The sequence below is a fragment of the Tiliqua scincoides genome, chromosome 4 (assembly GCF_035046505.1).
Source record: "Tiliqua scincoides isolate rTilSci1 chromosome 4, rTilSci1.hap2, whole genome shotgun sequence".
Taxonomy (NCBI): domain Eukaryota; kingdom Metazoa; phylum Chordata; class Lepidosauria; order Squamata; family Scincidae; genus Tiliqua; species Tiliqua scincoides.
In genome coordinates this window covers 112,329,398-112,354,528 of record NC_089824.1, presented here as the reverse complement: position 1 = coordinate 112,354,528, position 25,131 = coordinate 112,329,398, and the positions used below count along the sequence as shown (strand labels likewise).

The 25,131-nt window shown below is 44.3% G+C and overlaps 1 protein-coding gene across 1 annotated transcript in view; it reads right to left on the bottom strand.

Annotated features, from left to right (window-relative positions):
• Positions 1–25,131, bottom strand: part of PAPPA2 (pappalysin 2) — a 188,695-nt gene that overhangs the window by 128,315 nt on the left and 35,249 nt on the right. Inside the window, exons 3-5 of the mRNA XM_066624530.1 lie at positions 15,871–16,016; positions 11,541–11,834; positions 3,787–3,979 (exon numbers count right to left, since the gene is read on the bottom strand). Coding sequence (XP_066480627.1) covers positions 3,787–3,979; positions 11,541–11,834; positions 15,871–16,016 — 633 coding nt within the window. The remainder of the gene's footprint in view (positions 1–3,786; positions 3,980–11,540; positions 11,835–15,870; positions 16,017–25,131) is intronic.

The following is a 25,131-nucleotide window of genomic DNA, read 5'->3' as shown; positions in this document are numbered from 1 at the left end:
GATTCAACATTTCCCAAATTACAAGGGCAGAGACGTTCTTTATATGGTATTTGTCTATATCTGCCTTCTGTGACCTTGGATGGAAACACACTGAATCTTGCCAAAGAGATTGCACGACGTTCAGAGGGGTTGATCAGAATACTCAGATAAGGAGCCATTTGCCCATACTTTAGCGGAATAGAGAAATTAAGAGGGGAGCAAATTCTAGAAGCAAGTTCAAAGAGGTTTTGTGCCTCAATGTCTAGCATTCTTTGCTTTACCCTTTGATAAACTTCAGGGAATGGATAGAAACTTAAAAAATCCAATGAAAAACCAATTGATTCGATTTTTGATTTAATTTGGCTATACCATTTAGAATAACCAGACTCAGATAGCATTCTGGATAGGAGACTGCCTGGTTTCACATTATAATGTAATTGGAGCCAATAGCGTATGGTTAAAAGCCATGCTCTTGATACTAAGAGCGATTGTCCGGTCTCCAAACATAATGCAGAGTATGGTACAGATTTAGGTAAACCCAGGATAGCCCTCAAAAATTTTGCTTGGATACTCTCAAGGGTGTGATTTATAGAGCTAATCCAGATAGGGCACCCGTACAGGAGCTGTGCCGATACCTTGGCATTAAATACCTTGAGAGCAGCTGGTATATAATGATTGCCCTGACTAAAAAAGAATCGATTGGTGCTCTGCAAAGTGACACGGGCCAAGTTGGTAACCAATTTTTGATGAGTACCCCAGCAAAGATTGTAATGGAAGTGAATTCCAAGGTATTTAAAGCTTTTGACCTGTTCCAGTTTCTCCCCTCTGATAGACCAAGTACCTGGGCACCATTATTTTGAAAAGACCATAACTTTGGTTTTCTGAGAGTTCAGTTCAAGTTTGTTACATTTCAGATAGTCAGAAGTTCTATTTAAAAGTCGCTTAAGTCCAATAGGTGTACAGGATACTAGCATTGCATCATCTGCATAAAGCAATGCTGGAATATGCATTGAACCTAGTTTGGAAAAATGTCCATCTATCTGAAGCAAAAAGGGGGTAAAATCGTGCAGAAAAAGATTAAAAAGAGTGGGTGCTAAAATGTACCCCTGTTTCACTCCCCTTTCGACCTGAATTTTGGGGGTCAATTTCTCCGAAGATGTAAATTTAATTTGGAGGTAATGTAGAAGTATCTGCTGCTCTTTTGAAAAGGAAAGTGCAAATGCACATAGAATTTTAGATTATGATTTTTGTCTACACCAGATAACGAGACCTCAGCCTGGTGCCCTCCCTTGCATCTGGCCTTCTGACATAGCCCATTTCTAAAATCAGGAGGTTGCGCATACACATCATGGCTTGTACCCCGTAATGGATTTTTCCTCCAGAAACTTGTCCAATCCCCTTTTAAAGGTGTCCAGGCCAGATGCCATCACCACATCCTGTGGCAAGGAGTTCCACAGACCAACCACACACTGAGTAAAGAAATATTTTCTCTTGTCCGTTCTAACTCTCCCAACAATTTTAGTGGATGTCCCCTGGTTCTGGTGTTATGTGAGAGTGTAAAGAGCATCTCCCTATCCACTCTGTCCATCCCCTGCATAATTTTGCATGTCTCAATCATGTCCCCCCTCAGGCGTCTCTTTTCTAGGCTGAAGAGGCCCAAACGCCGTAGCCTTTCCTCGTAAGGAAGGTGCCCCAGCCCGGTAATCATCTTAGTTGCTCTCTTTAGCACCTTTTCCATTTCCACTATGTCTTTTTTGAGATGCGGCGACCAGAACTGGACACAATACTCCAGGTGTGGCCTTACCATAGATTTGTACAACAGCATTATAATATTAGCCGTTTTTTTCTCAATACCTTTGCTAATGATCCCAAGCATAGAATTGGCCTTCTTTACTGCCGCTGCACATTGGGTCGACACTTTCATCGACCTGTCCACCACCACCCCAAGATCTCTCTCCTGATCGGTCACAGACAGCTCAGAACCCACCAGCCTATACCTAAAGTTTTGATTTTTTGCCCCAATGTGCATGACCTTACACTTACTGACATTGAAGTGCATCTGCCATTTTGTTGCCCATTCTGCCAGTCTGGAGAGATCCTTCTAGAGCTCCTCACAATCACTTCTGGTCTTCACCACTCGGAAAAGTTTGGCGTCGTCTGCAAACTTAGCCACCTCACTGCTCACCCCTGTCTCCAGGTCATTTATGAAGAGGTTGAAAAGCACCAGTCCCAGGACAGATCCTTGGGGCACACCGCTTTTCACCTCTCTCCATTGTGAAAATTGCCCATTGACACCCACTCTCTGCTTCCTGGCTTCCAACCAGTTCTCAATCCATGAGAGGACCTGTCCTCTAATTCCCTGACTGTGGAGTTTTTTCAGTAGCCTTTTTCAGTAGCCTTCATTCTGAGAATGAAGTTCGCAGGTGTATGGTGAAAGAAAACTGCCCACAGTCTCTCACTCTCTGTCTCTACACACCTGGGGGCCAAGAGTGTTCTCAGACTCCAAAACAGTTTATGACAGAAAAGACATTGATTTTTTTTTCTTCAAAAAGAAAAAACAAACAATAAGTAAAGGCATATATATTTAATTCCGCTGCAGTACCGGCTGGGTGTGGTTCCAGCTGAAGCTGAGGTTGTGGGTTTTTCCATAAAAGCAGAGTTCCAAATCTACAGTTAAACATATATAAACATAGACCAGAGTGGTCTATACGCCATGTTGGTTATTGCAGAAGTATCTTTTTTTCTAACAGCTGTACAAATAAGCTGTCTACTCCCCAACTTGATTCAAACAAAGTCCCAGAAAAGATTTTGCCAATTGGCAAACAGCTGGGAGGAACTGCAAGTTCATCTTCATTGCCTTCTTTTCCTTCTGGGATTCCTGGGTTAGAAGCCAAGTACTGCTTTCCCAAGGTACATGTGTTCACACAAACATTTTCCCATTGAAATAAGTATGTGCGGGCAGTAGTGGAGGAGAGAACACCACACACTCACACACACACACACACACACAGGGCACGGTCAAAACAATGCATTATATCTAATGTATATATCAGCCACATTTCTAATATATCTGATATGTTGGCCTGCTCCAAACAAGAAAATTTGTTTCTACAAATACTTTCATGTAGGAAAACCACATATATGCAATAATGTGTAATAAACAAATGGAGCTGCCCTTACATGAAGCATACTGAGGCAACAGATTCAAATAGCACATTTTAGGTGCCATTAAGGGGCAGCTAATTCTCAGTTATTTTCTCATTTATATATTTTTTAATAACTAGTAGAAAAAGTGGTCTTGTTGATGTGCCCCTAACCATCTTCTGTAAAATGTCACTAATCTGAGTTATAATAAAAGTAGATTTTTATCTTTTCAGTGTGCATTACAAACAAATGGCTTGAATGGGATCCTTTGACACAGCAAAAGCAACATCTAGATGTCTCTTGACTATGTGCTAAAATGGCTGGCAAGGGATTTTCTGCCTCAGGAGTCAAAATATCTTGGGCCACCCTTCAGTACATGTGTAATTAACCTGCTGCCTATTAAGCTAATGAGAATCATTACATCTGCAACCAAAGACAAATGGAAGAATTTGCCATGTGGAGAGAATCACACCAAGGAGAACAGGTGTGGAGGACAGAGTGTTGCCAAATTTATAGGCTAGCGGGTTTTGGAACCTCTGCATTGATAGGAAGACAAATTCAGTAAGAGCTTCCTTTCTTCCTCCACCACTTCCACCACCACCACCACCACCACATGCTCAGATGAGACAGCCTTCTTCCCCCACCCCAAGATTCATCCCTTACCTTTCATAGAGCACTCCACTTATGGGGGGTGGCCAGTATATTGTGAGGGAGTCCTTGGTCTGCCCAATGACCACCGGTGGCATGGGGATAGGGGCAGGCTTTCTGTCCTGACTCCATTGCTGGTATACCAAATCCAGATAACAGTGCATCCGAGCTACTTGATTTGGGGTGAAACTATCCGTGCAGTTGTCGTCTGTGGGATAGAGAGAGGCAGCTTGTAAAGCAACTAAAAGACAGAACTGGCTGCAAATTTTGAGGGGCCCATGGGCAAAATAACCAGTAGTCAGTCCCCTCTGCTGGCAAGGGGTAGAAAGAGACCCATGAACTGAGATCATTTTACTATGTGCTTCCCTCAATATTAACTTGGTTCTCCATCCTTCTGCTCCTCAAGAATCCTCAGTCCATTGCAGAAGATTTTGGGACAACTGAAACCTTCACATCACAGCAGGCAATAAGAAAGACTAGAAGCAGCCTGACTTTCTGGCCCAGTTTTCACTGAGATGGCAAACCTGTTTGAACTGTACACCATAGACTGCAATGGGGGGGAGTCCACATGACTGCACACACCCTCATATAAAACATTTCTTCCACATAGAAAATTAGCATAAGAGGGAGAAGGTAATCTAGATTGTCAAATGGAATTGGCACATAAATTTCATTTCAGAAGCTTGCTAAGATTCTTAAACTTGAATTTTCAATACAATGCATTGACTGACTAGAACGAGTTAGGCTGTTACTGTTTGGCTGTTACTGTATAGTACTGTTTGACTGTTAAAAAATAAGACTTAAAGAAAATACGTTAATGCTGCTTAGAAGTTACATACCATGGCCACACTACTTCTCTGCGTAATCTCCACCTGAATTGAGGCACTTGTCATATTGTGGTAATAGCTTTTGTATTCTGTTGTCAAAGAATGTTCCCGCCATGGAGCTCAGCCAGCTCCTAACTCGGTTCTTCAGTTCCTCATTGCACTCAGATCACTGTGTTCCCAACCACACTTTCATTCGAGTAAACTAGTGAAAGCCACTAGGTCTAAGATCTGGCTGTAGGGAGAGTGTTCAAACATCTCCCATCAAAACTGTGTGTGCCGCTGTGTGTGCATGTGCATTGTCTTGCAGAAGAAGCACATTCAATGTCAGCATTCCTTTCCTTTTGTTCTGAATCACTCTCCAAAGTTTTCTGAGAGTTCTGCAGCATGCCTCCTAGGTGACTGTCATCCCAGGCTCCATGAAATCTGTCAGCAACATCCCTTTAAGGTCCCAGAACAAAGTGGCCATTAGCTTTTTGTTGGAGAAAGTTTGTTTGAACTTCTTCAGTTTGTTCAGCGAGTGCGTGTGCATCCATTGCTTGGATTGTTCTTTTGTCTCCACTTTCACAAAATGCACCCATGTCTCGTTCCTGGTCACAATCTTGTCCAAAAACATGTCCCCCTCCTTGTGGTAGCATTTCAAAAATGTCAGCATGGACCCCATTCTCTGTTTTTTTAAAGTGTCCGTGAGATGTTTGGGCACTCACCGTGCATAAAACTTGTGGTAGCCTAGGTTTTTTGTGACAGTTTCATACAGAACTGCCCATGAAACTTGCGGGAATTCCATGGACTGTTCAGAAATTGTGACCACTTTGTCAATTTGCTCCATAAGTTCGTCAGACATCACAGATGGTCTCCCTGATCTTCTTTCATCATACACGTAAGTTCGTCCTTTCCAAAGCTTCCTACACCATTTACTCACACCTCCTTCACTCATAATGTTTACTCCATACATTTCACACACGTCTGCAGCACTGTGTCCAATTTCAGCAGCACTGTGTCCTTCAGCTTGCAGAAACTAAATGACACTGCAAGCCTTGCACTTGGCAGGAAATTCAATGGTTGCAGCCATGTTTTTTGCTCACCACCCAAACAGAACTGACAGAAAAACCTGCCTGATTGGGTCGATCACCTGGCTGCAATGGGTAATCAAGGGCTGGCAAGAGGAAGCACGGCTTTGCTTTGAAGCAAGCAGATCCAAGCCCCTTCGAGGTAAAGGAGTGGGGAAAGAGAATATTCCCTCCCCCTAACCTTCCTGTTTGATGATGTGAGTTGGGGTGGGGATACCCAGCCCTGACTGGGGACTGAATAAACAAACAGGTTATTGCTTCCTTCTGTGCATGCTATGGATCATTATTGCAACCTGCAGTTATCTTAGAGCAGGGCTTTTTAAACTGGGGTGTTGTGACGCCCCAGCCTGCGGGCCCTGGTCCCTGTCCCCTTAAGGGGCAGGGGCAGCCTGGAGGCAAGGAGGAGGCAGCAGCGTGATCCCCAGGATCGCGCCACTCAGGGGGGCTGCAGGGGCTTGGGTACACATACCTAAGCCCCTGCAGCCTCCCTGGGGTGTGGGAAGCCCGGCTCGACCTGCAACAGGGCTCCCCACAGCAGTGAAAGTAGATGTGGAGCTATCACGCCCTGTCTCTTTAAAGCGCGATCACTCCACCCCTTCCCCCACCCCTTTAAAGCTGCCTTCCCTCACCCCTGCTGCCTCCCCCCTCTCACTCACGCAAGAACTTAGTGGCTCTCAAACTCTCCCAGAGAGTTTGAGAACCACTGTCTTAGAGGTTACTGCTCACACAGCCTAAACAGTGCACTCTTTGTTTGCTTGTCTGCTTGGCCACTGTGTTCTGGGACTCTAAAGGGATGTTGCTGACAGATTTCATGGAGCCTAGATCCGACCATCACCTCAGAGGCATGCTGCAGAACTCTCAGAAAACTTTGGAGAGAGATTCAGAACAAAAAGAGAGGCATGTTGACATCGGGTGTACTTCTTCTGCATGACAATGCATACACACACTCAGCAGTATGCACACAAACATTGCTCAACCAGTTTTGATGGAAGGTGTCTGACCACCCTCCCTACAACCCGGATCTTGCACCTAGTGATTTTCACTTGTTTACCTGAATGACAGTGTGATGGGAATGCAGCAATGCAAGTGCAACGAGGTGCTGCAGAATGGGGTTATGAGCTGGCTGAGAAGTTGGGTTAGACTCAAAGAGGCTTTGTTCTTGCACATTAACACGCTATGGGAACCCAACATTTTCTATCCTCATGACATACTACACCACACATACAGAACCCACAGTATCTAAAAGCCAGTGGGCCAAGAGCCCTATAAGCCAGTAGGCTTCAACTGTTGTTTGATTTCTCAGACGTGGAGATGAGACCTATCTTAAACCACAACTTGCAACGTTTGGCCCCACCTTCAAGAGCCCAGCAGGCAACGGAGGTAGATGGGTAAACAGCCATAGTTCCTTCTCCCCCCACCCCTGCACAGGGGCATCCAATTAGCATAGGCTGCTGCTATGGTGTTCTGCCTCTTCTTTATTGGAAAGAATAAAGGAAGAACAAAGGAAGAATAATTCCAGTTAATTTCTATTAATTGAAAAGGTAGGAGAGGCAGAACACAGCACAGTAACAGCCTGCACTCAGTTTTGAAAGGTGGAGGGAAACAAAGAGGAAGTGAGGAAAGGCAAGACCAAAAATAAAGTGAGTGCCACATTAGGAAACAGCAGGTGGGTGGGAGGTCTCTTGCCCCCGGCTACTGGTCAAATTGCACAGGCCTAATTCTTAACACAAAGTAGGGGAAGCAGCATGGTCACAATCACCCAAGTTAAGGTCACAGCACACTTTTGGGTCTCAACCCACCAGTTTAAATACTGTAAGTCAGGGGTGCTCACACTTTTTTGGCTCGAGAGCTACTTTGAAACCCAGCAAGGCCCGGAGATCTACCAGAGTTTTTTTACAATGTTCGCGCCATCATAACATATAACATTTATGTGTACAATGTATGTTGGTGTACCTTGCATAACTGCATGAGCCAATATTGCACAACACAACATAATTAACTATAAACATTTTTTGTAATGACTTGAGTTTACTTTGATGACTTGCACTGAAGTGAATCAGCCAAGGATGCATAGTCCGGACAGTAGCTGCTGACAGCTAGCCTCAAGCACACTTCCAAATGTTCATCAGTCATGGTGGAACGGTACTTGGACTTAATGATCTTCATGTAGGAAAAGGCTGACTCACATAAATAAGTGGAGCCCTTCCTGCCTCAGGTGCTCTTATATTCCTGAGGGCCTTATTGCCTTCAAGTGGCTGCAGCTGTGCAGCACACTCTGCTGGTTGCCCAGGCCTTACCATTAAAGGGGCCACTGCTGACACCACATCTACCTCCTCACCAGATCTTCCTTGATTCCAATCAAGGGGGGGGAGCAGATCTCTATACAGACCAGTGCAAAAACAGGGGAAAGGTGTGGGGGAGGGAAGATCTCTATATAGACATCACAGCAAGACCAGTGCAAAACCCCTTGCACACAGAACCAACAGATGGAAGTTGGGGGGGGGGCAGATCTCCATACATACCAGTGCAAAAGCAGGGGAAAGGTAAGTCAGCCCCAGTAGAGCCAACGGGGCTCACTCCCAGGGATGCGTGGACAGTAGCTCACTCCCAGGACGGGGCTCACTCCCAGGGATGCCCGGACGGGAGTGAAGCCTGCCAGCAGCTCCTCTCCAGGACTACTCACGAGTCAGCCCCAGTAGAGTCAATGGGGCTCACTCCCAGGGATGCGTGGACAGGAGCTCACTCCCAGGGATGCATCACTCCCAGGGAGCATAACTCCCAGGGAGCATAACTCCCAGGACAGGGCTCACTCCCAGGGATGCCTGGACGGGAGAGAAGCCTGTGATCGACTCATTTTGCCTCGCAATCGACTGGTAGATCGCGATCGACGTATTGAGCACCCCTGCTATAAGTAGTTGTGACAGATGATTGTCTAATCCATTGTAGAAAACCTCTAAGAAGGAAGTCCAAAATCTTCCTACGTTTCTTGGTCCACTGCTGAATCACTCTTACCATATTCGGGAAAAATGTTCCTAATAATATGTTCCTAAAATTCCTAATCCAATTTTTTTATTATATTTTAAAAAATTATACTCTGTCCATCATCAAGTATTCCCAGGGCAGCTAAATATATAAAACCAGAATAAAATGGTAAAAGCAGAACAATTACAATACAAGTATCATAAAGGGCAGCGTAACATCAGCAGCAGAGGCTTGAGGAAAAAACCCACCAGCAAATAGCACTGAAAAGCCATCAACACTGACATCAGGTGAGAGGATTCCAGGTTGCAACCACTGAAAAGACCTTCTTCCCAATCACCACAAACTTCACCTCTGACAACAAGAACACATGGAAGAGAGCTTTCAAAGATGACCTCAGTGTATGGGCAGGCTCTTGCTGAAGCAGACAATACTTCAGGTATCCAGGGTCCAAACCAAACCATGTACAGCTTTAAAAGTGAATACCAGTACCTTATATAAATACTACTACTACAACTATTATTATTATTATCATCATTATTATTATCATTATCATTATTAAAGGACTTTTGGATACAGACTGACAGGCGCGTGGAGGTCAATACTCCAGATATTACCATCATAGAGGCCAGGCGTGTGTTAATCATAGATGTCACCATTCCTGGAGACTCATGAATTTTGGAGAAAGTAACCAAATACCACAAACTATGCATAGAATTGACAAGAATCTGGATGAAGCATGTAAAAGTGCTGCCAATAGTAATTGGCACACTAGGAACAATGTCAACAAAATTTAACGAGTACTTTGCACAACTGGATGCCCTGGCAACAACACCAGTCGAATTACAGAAGACTGCCATAATTGGCACAGCATCCATCCTTCGTCAGTACCTCTTCTACACCTAGACATCAGGCAGATGTCTGTGTGGATGAGGATTTACCAGCTGATAAGTGTTGTGTTTTTTGTGTGTATACAATCATTATCAGCTGTGTTGTCATTTTGATGTGAATAAAATAATAATAATACCTTGAGTTATGCTTATAAATGAGCCAGAAGCCAATGGAGCACATACGGCAGTAAGGGAGCAGGAGCAAGAAAGTAAGAATTTTCTTCCTCCCAAATTTTTTAGCTACTGCTGCTCTCTACTGCTTTCTGTGCCACAATGGATAAATTGACCAACACTCTCTTGAACGTATCAGAAATCTGTCAACATCTTCTTAACATACACAGTTGCTTTGACTCTTCCTTATGCCATTTGCTTTTCTAGACTTGTGTCATTCTAGAAACTCTTCTCTGAATCTTTTCATTCAGAGAGCATGGATTATCTCAAGTTATTACACCCAACTGCCAAAAGATGGCACTCTTTCTTAGTCACAGTTCCCTTGAAGCATACAATTTACAGGTCCAACCTTGTCATGCATGGATTTGACTCAACACAAATGGCTACTGCAAATGAGACGGAACGTGCTGATTCCTGGAGAAGGGGAAAAATGCACCCCTTTAAAATCTCTGTAGGCAACCTTCAGTCTCGAAAGACTATGGTATCGCGCTCTGAATTGTGGTTCTGGAACAGTGTCTAGTGTGGCTGAAAAGGCCAATTCGGGAGTGACAATCCCTTCCACACTGGGAGCAAGTGCAGTCTGTCCCTGGTCTGTCTCCCTGGCTATGGGCCTTCCTTCTTTGCCTCTTTGCCTCAGACTGTTGGCCAAGTGTCTCTTCAAACTGGGAAAGGCCATGCTGTACAGCCTGCCTCCAAGCGGGCCACTCAGAGGCCAGGGTTTCCCACCTGTTGAGGTCCACTCCTAAGGCCTTCAGATCCCTCTTGCAGATGTCCTTGTATCGCAGCTGTGGTCTACCTGTAGGGCGCTTTCCTTGCACGAGTTCTCCATAGAGGAGATCCTTTGGGACATTCTTAATGTTGTAGAGAGACAGTCATGCAAGTTAATAGTTATAACCTAATTATCCAAGGATTTTTCACCCATGGAAAAATTCACAGATTTTTCTATCTCAATGTGATGAGAAGGGCCTTTTAAATTAAAGGAAATCAACTGTTTAACAATAGCCTGTTAATGCAAGAGAGGGCAGCCGGCTGACAATCCATCAATCATTCTCTCTTTAGGCTTCACTCCAAGGCAAGCAACCCCTCCCTTTCCCCTGAGCATGTGAATGAAAGATAATCACTTTGCTCTGGGTGAAGGGAGGGGTTGCTGACTGGAGTGAAGCCTTTCTAAGCACCTGGATTGATGGACTGTCTGCCTAATGACTCTGTTTTACATCACAAAGGTCAGCAAAGCAGGGCTGGGATCTGGCTATTATGTCTGATACCAATCCCTGTTCCCAAGCAGGCCTAAGAGTTTCCCCTTACCCCCAGGTAAACCACTCAGCCCCTTTGGGTCTCCTCGGACTTGCACCACCTCAGGAGGTGGCACAAGTCAGAGGAGAGCAGAATGGCTTGAAGCTGCTCCACACTGCTTAGGAATGGGGATTGAGATTGGTAAGGGGAAGAATTTCCCCTTACCTTCAGTTGAGCCACTCTGCAGCCCTCAGTTGTTACACAAGCAAAGAGAATTGATATGAGGATGTGGACTAGTGTAATGGTTGCTGATGTTAAAAAGGCACTAGTGGCTCCCTAATGATGTCCAATGACATCATGGTGAAGTAATTATGTTGAATGATGAAGCAATGTTATTTTCCATTGTAATTCTTAAAAGGAAAGGTTATTTGAGAGGAGAACTCTCAGATGAAAAGTCACAGGTTTTCCAAACAGCCTATTAGCTTTCCCTCCCTTTCATTACAAAAATAAAAACAGATAGGGTATCTTGGGTATCGTACATGACCACGTGATTCCTATATCTGAACCAAGTGGAGCAAGAGTTCATCCTTTCCATTCTTTACCTGTGTAGCTCATGTAATTGTTAAAGGGCGTTCCAGAGAAATGGGTTTCACCGCAGCTATCACTGATGGGTTCTGGATCACGACAGAGTTTGCTTTTGGGAGTAGGTGTTGTATCGGCACAAAGATCTCCAGTTTCCATGGATGGTGTTGTCTCCCTGCATGGGTCATCACAGGATTCCTTTTCATTCACCCCCTTAAAGACATGGTAGAGCCCCAAGATATGTCCTACTTCATGTATCATGGTATTTGTATGACCTGGTATACCATAGTAGGCAGGACTGAGGACGACTCCACCTGAAATTGCAAGTACATTCAATGTCACTCAAAAAAACTACACAAGCAGGAGTCTAGAACTATGAACTAAAACAAATACAAAATTCCAAATTATGTGTCTTAAAAAACATAAAAAGATTGGATATGCTGATGGATATATTGCTATTGGGTATCTCTGCCATTAATCTCTGCTGACCATGTAGAACAACGGGGCAGGTGAGGTGCTCCACCCAGCTAGTTGAAATAAAACTCTTCCTGGTCACCCAATCTGCTGGAGCCCTTCATAGGGTACAGACTAATCACCTAGAAAGAGTTTCTTTTCAAGTAGCAGGCAGGAGACCACTTCGACTTTCGACCTACTCATGAATAAGCAGGCCAATCTAGAGTGCTTCATGAGCACTGGTCAGGACAGGAAGTCAGGAGGTTTGGTTTGGTTTGGTTAGAGGGTAGAGCCCAAAGATTAGATGTTAATCTTTGTTAGATGTTAAGCCCAAAGATTTAACATCTGATGGTCGCTAGTTCAAGGTCACTGGAAGCCTCCATGAGCAGTGAGACCCTGAGAGCTGACGAGCCAAGCCCTTTGGCTGGGAAACAAAAGAAGCCAGCTCTAGCTTTTTCCGTGAGAGGGAAAGGAATTGTCTGTCAGTGTGGGAGACAGCATGCAGTCAGAACATTTCACCAGACCATGAGAAATCCAGCTGGACTATAGATTGTTTTTGAAAAATAGAACTTAATTTGAGATTGTAAAAACCCCCTCAGGAGTTTACACAGGAGTCTCCCTGTGTAAACTGCCTTGAATAAAGCCAAAAGGAATAATCCAAGGGCCAGAAAGGTGGTATATAAATACCAGTTAGTATTATTATTACTAACTTGTCATCTCTGTGACAAGGCAGGATCAAGGCTAGAGCTCTTCCTTCCCAGAAAGCAGTTCTTAAAGCGATAGGCTGGTGCTCTCCTAGACAGTAGATATACCCATGTGGGAAAACGTTGAATAAGTACGTTGATTAATGTTGATTAGTACATTGATTAAAGTACCATTATTTGATGAATATTTTCTCATATTCGAACAAGCATTTTTTTCAACATATGAAGTAACCAAGTTACCTTCCTCTTGAAGGAAAAGATGATCATTATATGGGACAAGATGGTTCTGTTCCTAGATTGGAGACCTTCTTTGCCAACAAACAAGAATTAAAGCAAGAAAAGAAAACTGAACCCAATTTCCTAGCCAAACCCCAGTATGAGACAGGAGGCTCCCTTGCTGAAGCAAAGGAGAGAAAAGTGAGTGAAGAAGGAAAAGTTTTCTAATTGCTAAGTAAATAGAACATTAGAGCCCAGCCATAATCCCGCTGTGTCAACCACTAGAAGCAAATGGCAAAGCAAGTCAGATTACTGAGAGCATATGAGTGGCCTCAAATCTACTATTCCCATTTCCAAACAGAAACATGAAACTCTTTCTACCACAAGAAATATGAAGAAAGCCACTACCAAGAAAGGTTGCCAAGGTGGGGTGTCCACTTTCTCTTTAAAACTAACAACTGTCAGCTTATTTTCAAAATGTGTGAACACACAAAACTGTACTCAACAAAGAGAAGGTTGCCCATTTTCTGTGAACTTTCTCCTTTGTGAAAGTTTCAGGAAACTGATCAAGGCCAAATTGGGCAATACAAACCAAGGTCTCTCGGGGGGAAAAAAACAGTCATTTTGAAAACTTCTGCAGCCAGAAGGTATCTAGCTATATCTCACCCGTCTTCCCCTTTTTCTACTTCCATTTTGCCCCCCCCCCAACTAACCTTGTCCTTTACCTATGGGCTTGATATGCATCAGCTTTCATCAAGAGTGATCAGCACGTGACCCCTACATCACATATTAAACTTAATAGGCGTGTAGTGAGAATATTTAATTTTACATCAAATCATGAGCAAGCTAATAATCCTAAATTCACAAAGGCCAATACCTCAGAAATTGTGAATTTACCACACAGGAATTTAATACTTCACAAAAGCCCAGCAGGCTACAAGTGCTTAAGCAAACACTTTACCAAATAACATAGGTCAGTGCCTCTAAGCTTCTGGATTCAGCCCACAAAATTGAAAGGTCAGTTTTGATTGGATTGTTACAAGAACAAACTCTGACGTATCATTGTTAAGTTACCAAGCAGGCCTTCCTAAACTGGGACACATGACACCCAGTGAGGAAACCTTATGGGACAAGGGACACACAGAGAAAAACAGAAGCTTCCTGGACTTCTAGCCAGATCACAAATTTGAATGGACTGAGGCAGATGCTGCAGGAAGAAATGACACTGAGATGTGAGACATGGCAACTAGTTGAGTCAGCAAGGTCTGCTAGAAGATATTATTCTTTGCCACCCAAGCTGCCCTCTTCACAGATAACTTCATAGCATGGAGAAGATGTGACACAAGTTGGATGTACACTGAGCCCCAGTAATTCAGACACTCTAACAGTCTCTATCTTAAAGTTGGATCTTTGGGGATGGAAGTCACTAAGGCCCAAATCCTAACCCACTTTCTATCAGTGGCATAGCTATGCCAATGGGACATGTGCTGCATCCTGCAGTTGGGTTGCAGTCACGGAGGCCTCCTCCAGGTAAGGGAATGTTTGTTCCCTTACCTCGGAGCTGCATTGCCCTTATGTCGGTGCTGGAAAGTGGGTTAGGATTGTGCCCTAAATTGTCCACCAGTAACTTGAGTGGATAACTGATTGCACCACTCTGGTGTACAAATCCAAAAGGTATTACTGCTCCCTCAGCCTATAGTGCAGCCATTTCAAGTGCTAATGCCCTCCTAGAACATAGCTGTAGGGTGACAACCCAGGGCACTATCTCTACTTTTGTGAGGCACTGGAAAGCAATAGGTACTTGTCCCAACTTTGAGACTGGGAACACTGCTACTGGATAGCCTTTTCCTGCCTTACTGGCCAAGAAGAGGAAACTGGACTTATTGTGAAGTTCCTTCCCACTCAGCAGGCAGGAGAGCAGGCACATCTACCCCTTCTAATCCCCATTAGTTTTATGAGTAGGAGGGAAGCATTTTATTGCACTTGCATGTTTCCCCTGGAGCAGGATCAGAGAGCATAGGAGAGATGGAGGGAGATAGCGGGGTAACTGTTTAAGCCAGAGAAGGGAAAGGAGCACAAGGAAAGAGAAGGAAGAGAGAAGGGAAAGAAGTTGGAGTAGAGCAAGGAAAGGAGGTGACCAGCTGGGGAAGGCTAAAGTGCACAAAGAGGGCATTAGAAGGGATAGAAGAGAAGACATTGAAGGAGGGAGAGAGAGTGAAGAGACTGAACAGGAAGAGAGAAGGCAGGTGACCTGCCTTAGATGGAACCAGACAGGAACCAAGTCAGAGAGCCTAGATCTCAAAAGGACCCCCACCAGGATCACTATGGGGACCCCCTCTGCACGGAAAGTCACCTTCACAGGACTGTACAAAAAGAGCAGAAGATTTGAGAGTTAGGGTGATTTGCCTTACCAACTGGAATCTAAGGCACCCTGCTTCCAATCCTTCCACAGGGCCTTTAATGGAAAACTTTCTCCCACCTAAGAATCCCAGCCAAGAGAAAGGAGACAAATATTTTTTTTTAAAAACCCTACCTTTTATGTTTTACTTTTCCCCAGTGGGGGTTGTATTTAAGTTTGTGTAAAAGAAAAGGAAGACTGCACTTGAGTATCGGCTACCTTCATCGGGGGGGGGGATAACATTCACCCAACCCAAAGTAATGGACCTGCCCCCCCATGAGGGAATGGGCGGCATGCTACAAGGGGGCTCAATGACATCAGATAAGTTGAGGTAGTGGATTTTGGGATTCACAAAAGGATGACAGAGTTGCAAGGACAGGTGTAGAGGGGAAAGTAATCAGAAGACTTGCTTTCAGCTTTTAACCTGAAAAGAGAATTATCCTCTGTCATAAGTGTGGGCTTCCTCACTTATTTAGTGGACCAAGAAAATGTTGAATCTATATGAAGGTTGCCTAAAAGCTCCTTTATAATGAATCAGACAAGAGAGTATGATCCCAATCCAGATAGAGGCAAGCTTACCCAGGTGACTGAGGGCATCCTTGTCCCAGGGCCAGGTGGCAGCACCTGCCAGTTCCTCCCGCACAGAGCTGGCAAAGTAAACATTAAGGAAGTGAGTGCTGTTCAATTGCAGTGCCTCCTTCAGCTCCTTCACACTCATGTATGCCCTAAAGGGATAATGAGAGAGAGTATGTAAACAACAAGGTCAAAAACCAATAATAATAAAACACAGCATTTATACAGTGCTTTTTCTAAGTACTCAAAAGCTTCACTAACTTTATCTCAATAAACCTTTAACAACCCAGGGCTCAAACATACTCTGGAGAGCTGCTGCCAGCCAGCAAAGAAAATACTAAATTAGATGAATTTGCTATACAGCAGCTTCATATAAAGTGTGCTATACAACCACGTAAAGTGTGTTTTAGGCTCACATCAGATACAATTAAAGCTACTCCTCTTTTAAGAGCAGAACCAGTTATCCAGAATAACAAGCCTTTATGGGACAATAGCTGCTAATGCCCAGGGACAAGGTTTGTCAGGCAGGGTAGGAATCTAGAATCCAGCATTGGGAAAAATATCTTTGCACATCAGAACTGGAGCTTATTAGGTATATTATTAGTCCTAATACAAGGCTGCACAACTTGGTTGTGACCCACCAAGCTGAACCACCCCTTCCAGCCATGTTGTACCATAAGTCCTATAACCCACCTGCCCCACTCTCAATTTTTGCATTATTGGGTAGGAACCAAGATAAAGAGGTTTATCAAGTCCTTGCAGAGAGAAGTAAGTCTGCACTCCTTCCATCCCTGCTTCTCCTCTTCCTCACTTCAGTTTGGATACTGCAGCAAAGCATTATTTACTCTAACCATAGTTTAGAATTTAACTGTGAATTGAACTTCTTAATCAGTGATTTTCAATCTTTTTCATTTCATGGCACACTGACAAGGCACTAAAATTGTCAAGGTACACCATTGGTTTTTTGACAATTGGCAAGGCACATCAGTTGCGAACCTACCATAAGGTTCGATGAGGCAAAAGCCCCAGGCGCACCAGGACCCTGTGGAAGCCTCTCTGAGGCTCCCGATGGGGACGGAAACTGTGCTTCTGGTTTTCCAGAAGCACAGTTTAAAGTGTTAGGGAACCTCACAGAGGTTTCTCCAACACATTCCTGGGTTGCGTAGGGCTCCATGAGCCTCAGGTGAGTAGGGAGGCAGATTTCTCCGCGGGGGGGGGCGGCAGTAGCCCGCGGGGGGCGCCATTGTGGACCTTGGCCCTGGGCGCAGGGCTGCAGAGGTCTGCTGCTAAGGCACACCATGCTGCCATGAGGGGTTCACATCCCCCAATGGCCCTACTGACCCTCCCCCAAACTCCTGCAGACCATTTGCAGCACATCTATGTGTTCTGGCACAGTGGTTGAAAATCGCTGTTCTAAATGCACACATGCTAGCCATGGGTTAGAATTGCTTTTTGGACTTCATTTCCCATCCTCTCTGCACTCAGCAAGTTAACTCCTGCCTAAATGATGTAGCAGCCTCTAGAGATGAAGCAATGCCAATAACTTTTCTAATTATTTGTCAATTCATGTCAAATTGTGACACGTGTCACAACTGTGGCTCCACGTCTGAGAAATCAAACAACATTCAGTGGATATGAAGAGATAGGCTCACCAAAGTTGTTGCATCTTTCAAGATGTAAGGAGGTGGGCAACCAAAATAACTCTGTTCAGGCTATCAATTATAGAGGAAAAATTCCTGACCAGTTGCCGAACACTGTGAAATCAGTTCAGCCCTCCCCATCATATCAGCCAAATCAGGCCAAATCAGAAGAATACTCTTCACTACAAATTTGGAGTTGCTTTACACAGGCATGAGCATCAGCTTGATTTCCCTATGCAGCTGAATGTGTGACCGACACCAGTGAAAACAACTGTGTTTCTTTAAGGTGATAGGAAAGTTTTATCTATGGATTTTGCTCCTTAGGTTTATGCTAAGATGAAGTTCTATCTGGAGAATTAGCTCCATTATAACCAGATTTGTAAATGCCAGTCATTACTGAATGCTGAAGTGCATGACCAATCTTTAGGGATGGGAATAAAGATACTATTAAGGCATGATTTGAGACAGACAAGCACAACAATTCCCAGAAGTAGAAAACATTAGAAAGAAACTCATTCAACACTATAGAACTTCTCAGCAGACACAATTCTTAAAAATAAACTTTGATTCCTGACATATGCATATCTCAGAAAAACCATCCCAAAGTTTTGCAAACCATCCAAATTCCATGGGCCAAGGTCAATCATGTTTGGAGGGATATTCCTGCTGCCTCTCTAGTGGAGACATTTTTCTCACTGCAGGTCCCTTGATAAAAGTAAAATGTCTCTCTCTCTCTCTCTCTCTCTCTCTCTCATTCTGTCTGTCTAACTCTTCATTATAAATCACCCAGTTTCTTTCATTAAGTTGGATCAAGCAGGTTTGTGCTCATCCAAAAACAGAGAGAAACTAGATGTGAGGAACAGGGAAAATAGTGCTTCAACTACAGTGGAAGAGCAACTAGAGATATTCAAGCATAAACCTCTTCCCCACTGCTGCCCCACAAGTCCAAACATCATATAAAAGAGATCAAAACAAGTCAAGAATGGACAATTCCCTTGAGCTTTTTCCTTTCCTGGTGTCTTTGCTGGTGTTTCTATCAGTCATAAACAATGTCAGAGCCAGTGTTAGATATTCCGATCTTTCTCAGCTATTCATTCTTATCTCTCAGGTTTACTGTGTGCATCTCTCTCTCTCTCTCTCTCTCTCTCTCTCTCTCTCACACACACACACACACACACACATCCTACTGGAATAGCGCCTAATCAGAGGATTCCACAGAAGATTCTCTTCCCATTAAGGGATACTATAATATGGTATACTCTTACACTGAGTAGCAACCATTACAAAAGGAAAAAAGGGCTCAGCAAGAACACTCCACCACACACACTCAAAATGTCAGTGATTATGACTCCTATGGTATAGCAAAAGGACTCTTGAAGTTTCAGTTCCCATAGTGAGGTTCTGGCCTTTGGTGAGTTTGATCCCAATGCCCTTCAAAGAAAACACAAATGCTCATTTGGAAGTCCACAGATTCAAGAGCCTTATGGTTGCCACCTGTCCATTTTCATGCACTGTTTATGTTGGGGTGCCCTTTCTTTATTAAAGGATGACACTTGTTAAAAAGGGAATTTATCCATATTCCTTTGTTATTTCTCATAAGACAAAAGCACCCAGATATCAAAAGTAGCTTCTACATGAATAACAAATTTAAAGACTAAATGAATCAATGTGACCTCTGTTGATATAGTTGTATATATACTGCCTCTGATTTCATACTATACTGCCAGATAGAAAAATTTTCCTTTAGGTCAGTGGTCCTCAAACATTTTAGCACCAGAACCCACTTTTCAGAATGACAATCTGTCGGGACCCACAAGAAGTGATGTCATTAACCTGGAAGTGATATCACAGCAAGAAGTGACATCATCAATTAGGAAAATATTAACACCCCCATATGACAAAATCAAATCAAATTAAATAAGTTTATAATATGCATAAGTTTTAAAATGCATTTAAAATAAAGAAGAATCATCCTGACCCTTCCAAGCAGTTGCTGATCTGCTTTTTAAAATTCCGCAAACATCCCAATGGCTGCAATCCTATCCTCAGATATCCAGGAGTAAGCCCCATTGACAATCATTGTTAAAAGCATATACAGATGGGGCCTCAGTATTCATGGGGATCTGTTCTCCAATTCCCCCCCCCCCATGGATACCGAAAATCACGGATAAGCACATCCGCAATTTTCGACCTCTTAAACCCTCCAAAGGGGACCGGGGGTCTTTTTGAGGCCCGTAGAGCAGTGTTTCTCAAACCATGGGTCGGAACCCACTAGGTGGGTCGCAAGCCAATTTCAGGTGGGTTCATTTCAATTCATTTCAATAATTTTATTTTTAATAGACTTGATGCTACCATGGTATGTGATTGCATTTGAGGAAATGTTACAGACCTGTACTTTTAATAAGCTACTATGTCTATTCTTTTAACAATGGTAGTACATGGGACTTATTCCTGGGTAAATGTGGCTAGGATTGCAGCCTAGGATTATTAAAAATGGTCCTGCTTGATGATGTCACTTCTGGTCATCACTTCATGACATCACTTCCAGTGGGTCCTGACATATTCTCATTCTAAAAAGTGGGTCCCAGTGCTAAATGTGTGAGAACCACTGCCACAGAGGCCACATGTGTCTGTAACCCTGGACCAAAGAATGCCTTAAAAGGTATAAAAAGTCACTTCCCATTTCCCTTGGAAAACCGAAATTGCATCTGAAGACCAAGAAAGGCGGTATAGAAATACCTGTATTATTATTATTATTATTTCTGGACCACGCAGACCTGCACTGAGCCAGATCCATGAATTTTACACAAACAGGCTCCACCTGTTAAAGTAGCCTGTTAAAAATACAGATCTGTAACATTTCCCCAAATACAGTCACACATCATGGTATCATCAAGTCTATACATCGAAATATTGGGGACCTACGTGAAATTGACTTGCGACCCACCTAGAGGATCCCAAACCACAGTTTGAGAAATTCTGCTCTAGGTAATTAAAACAATGTTACTAGATACCCTTGCTAAAGTATATATATACACAGGTGGAGCCTATTTATCTGCATTAGTTCCGTTCCGTGACTCGGCGCGATTAACAAAGAACGCATTGTGCTAAATTCCACAGAGTTACGCAAACACGCGGCAACTTGACACTTCCGGGTGGAAGGAAACTAAGGCAGCTGTTCTCAGCCCCCTCTCCTCCGCTCCACTCCATACTCAGCCCTCCTATTGCCAGCTGTCCTGCTTCTTTCACAGTTGGAATGGTGAGCTTGCTTGGGAAGCTTCATCCTCTGTGTCCCAGGCAGCCTCCCAACAGCGCAGCAGGTTCTCCTCCTCCTCTTTGCTGCTGCTGCCCCTGCAGCCCTCCCTGGCCACCGCCATCATGGAAGCTCCTCTGCCCCGGAGCATTCTGGGACTTGTAGTCCGGCTCTCTGCTCACCCTCACCTGTCTCTCCAAGGCTTCCCAAGGCTTGCTTGGGAAGGATTGCTGGAGCAGGAGAGACTGCATCATTGGGGGGGGGGATTCAGCAACCACTCCCTGGGTTTTTTTAATGCAATTCCCTCTCCTCCCCCTCCTGCCTCCCCCTCCTGAGCCCTTCCCTTTGCCAGCTGCCCGGCTTCTTTCACAGTTGGGACGCTGATCTTTTAAGAGTCCAGCCCTCTGCGTTTCTACTCAGATGTAAGTCCCATTGTAGTCAATGGGGCTTACTCCCAGGAAAGTGTGGAAAGGATTGTAGGCTAAATCTCATGCTTTGCTTGGTGGGAAGGCTTGCTTGTGTTGGTGATTGCCTGCACCATGGAGGGGGTTGCTTGTGTTGGTGATTGCCTGCACCATGGGGGGGGGGGAATTCAGCAAACACTCCCTGGGTTTTTTAAAGCAATCCCCTCTGTTGCAATCCTGCCCCTGCATGTGTGTGAGTGAGAGAGAGAGAGAGAGAGAGAGAGCTCTACCTCGCTGCACGTGTTCTGGTTACACAAGGTTTTCCTCCCACGTCTTCAGCCTTGGTTGGCTCAGGGGCTCCAGGAATGTTACTGTTCCTTCGCACGGGGAACCTCTTCCATGGCTCCAGGGCTATTCCCTGCCTGGGTGAGGCAGAGCCTTTTTGCAGTGTTTTGGGCTGCCTGGAAATGGATCCAGACAACAGTGCAGGGCAAAGGAGGCAAAGGTGTGTGTGACTTTCAGTGTCCCCACCCCATTCACGTTGAGACAAGTCCGAAGATAAAAAATCTGTGGATAAATAGGTTGCACCTGTATCTTCATTATATGCCAGGTTAAAAGACATGTAGCACTAAATTTAACAACATTCCCTCATCCTCACCAGTTACAGAGCTATACCAACTACGCTCCTCCTTTTTGATATGCTTCAATTTTATTATTATGTTCCATACCAGCTGACTAAGGGCGCAATCCTAACCCCTTATGTCAGTGCTTTCCAGCACTGACATAAGGGCAATGCAGCAATGAGGGAAGGGAGCAAACATTCCCTTACTTTGAGGAGGACTCCGTGAGTGACACCCAACTGCAGGATGCAGCACATGTCCCAATGGCACAGCTATGCCAGTGCTGGAAAGTACTGACATAAGGGGTTAGGATTGTGCCCTAAAGTTGACTTAAATAACTGTCTGGCCAAAGACAAAGCAGTGTATCACAAGCATTCCACTGGAAGTAAAACTTAAGATGCTTTTTTCCCCTGTGGACAGGATGAAGAATTGGAGAAACCCTCCAACTGTGTGCCTCATGAGTAGCTGAAAAATAGTCGAGAGCCAGCCAAGCTCAGAACTATCTGAACAAGTCATCGGAGATTCTGGCTGGGTTTTTTAGTCCCTCGTGGTGTTTTCACTCTGAAAGAAAAAACTTTCCATCACTCTGTGCTCAGTGGCAAGATTCCATTTCCCAGAACCCTGCTGAGAAAGCCAGAATGTCACAAAGAAGGGATTCCATTGGGCAGTATCTGGCAATTGCCACTGGTCTTTAAATGCATAAACACTCATTTCTGTGCATTAGTCAGATCAAGATTACAGTATATAGACGTTACAGATTGAGTCTTATCTACAGATAAAAAAATCTGACCTGCATTGAGTCCGACATGGCTCAACCTGAAGCTTCTGAAGGTAACTGGAACTCTGCTCCAGTCACCTCTGGAGGCTGATCTGAGGGCTGGGGAGGCCACACGTGGCCTCTGGGAAGTCTTAGAAGGTCACTTAGATTTACAGGAAAATCATAAGTGGCGTTTAAAGATCTTATAAAGTTTATTTATTTATTTAGCGTATGGCATATAATACACGAACTTATATATCAATTATACTAGATCAAATGTCAATGTCCAGTTCATCCAGCTATTCAAGCACAGAGTTACCTTCATTGAAAAAGTCAGACCATGGGCCAGTATATGCCCTCAGTTTGCAGCCAGACACAATGTGGTATATGGTTTGGCAGGAGAATCAGCAATCACACTGTGGGGTAGGTACTAGCCCCCATTTAAACAATGAGTCCTGACTAATACCATGTAAGGTTCGGATCCTGTTCAAAGTTTTCCACTGTTGGTGAGGCAAGTCGAAACATGGCACCTTAAGTGTAGGATCGTCTATATATCTAACTGTTTCTGGGTGCTCAACTGCCCATTTAGCTTTCCATTGAGTGTTGAAATTGTTGTGCAGATATTGTGCCAGTGCCAGAGAAGTTTTCCTGGATTTAAGCCTACTGATTGATAGATGAGGAAGATCGGCATGCACTGGTAAAAGTGGGCTGTTGGTGATTTTTCTGTATTCTTTCACTAAAGCCTCTTGTCTCTGAAGGGCTGGTGGTGCTATGTGGCTCAAAACAGGGAGCCAACAGACAGGAGTGGGTCAAATAACAAGACAGATTGGGAACATCATTAGAATCTGCCAAATCAATGTCAAAGGGCTAAGTAGATCTAAGAGCCAATACATCTCTAAATTTCTTATAAGGTTTTCCAGTAAAACTGGAAATGACCTTCTAAGGTTTCCTAGAGGTCTGAGAAGTCATTCTGATTTTGGATGGATTTTGTTACCAGTGATTTTCTGCATCCATGGGGGTTCCAGGAACAGAACCGCCACAGATAACGAGGCACCACCTGCAGGTGGACGCCTGCGGCCTCCGAAGGGCTCAGAAACGCCTCTGGCAGTGAGGGCAGCTCCCCTCAGCTTCAGAGGCTTGGGTGGGTGACAGGTTCAGAGACAGGGTGTTGCATATGCAATCTGTTGCTGACCAGAACATTGCTAAGTCACATTCACCTGTATTTCTAATTGGAAAAGTAATCTATTTTAATTTCTGGAAAACATATTAAACACCAAAAAGTAGTGTTTCTTTTCTTTTTATGTCATTATCAACAAAAACACCTCTCCTCATCACTGGCACCCAGACTGATATTGAAGACTCCAGTTGACTTCCCCCCAGTGCTGGACTGAACTTCCTCTCCCTGGTTTCCCTTCTTCCTGCTCTGCCCTCCCACTTCTCTCTATGGGAACACTAAGAGCCAGAGTTCACTGACTGCAGCGGAAGACATGGGTGGGCCCATGAAGCTCCCAGCTAGGAGTGAGGACACCTGCTTGAGAGCTGCAGCTGGAAAGAGGGCATGCATAGTCTCAGCCATCATTTGGGTGCATTTGCTTGGCCAAACTGCCCTATAAAGCAGGCTGGCTTCCCCATGGGAGGCCTTACATTGGCGGGTGGCTGGCTGTTGCTGCCCCTTCCCAGCCCCAGATGCTCATAAATCCAGACAAACAGTTTATTTAAAAAAAAAAAAAGTATTTGCATCTTTGTTGAGCACACTTATGCAGGCCTATTTTATACTGTGCTTCCAGCAATGTTGCCCACCCACAAAGAAAACTATGGAGGAATGGGAAAGTTTAATCCTTCCTTCTCCATGGTACACTGAAAGGTTAGCTTAGTGAGGAAAATGTGGGGGGGGGGGAAGAAGTGAGTGCCATTTTCAAGCCTCTCTTCACCTACTGCTCTTTTATGCACTCCCCATCTCAACAGATTCCAAATCAGCATGGTCCTGCACTGTATGCTGAGTCAGTACTTGCTGCTTAACAATTTTGTGCTGTACTTCTAGCAATTAAGCTGTGCCACAAAGTATACATGCACTAATCTGGGATAAGAAAGCCAGAGACAGGTGAAGGGAGACAAAGTTTCATTAAATTCAAACTTACACATATTTATGTAGAAGAAAGCCTCATAGATTTCAGATGGGACTTTTTCCATATAACTGCACAAAATTATGACTTTCATTCACCTTGTGCCCTTCCCAGATGCAAGGGAGGGCACCAGGATGAGGTCTCTTGTTATCTGGTGTGCTCCCTGGGGCATTTGGTGGGCCGCTGTGAGATACAGGAAGCTGGACTAGATGGGCCTATGGCCTGATCCAGTGGGGCTGTTCTTATGTTCAACATACTTTTCGCTCTCCATGGAAGGAGAAAGGAAGAAGAGCTGCCATTGTACTCCCCCCTTCCACCATCAACCTGCCTGGTTCTCAGAAGCTACAGCTATTCTGGCAGAGAAAATTTTCTTTGCTCCAGAAGGAAAAATGAATAAGTGCTCTGCACGTGCGTTTTTTCAATGTTCTAAGCATCAGGGAACCCTGCACCTCCTGCAACATCCTGCACCT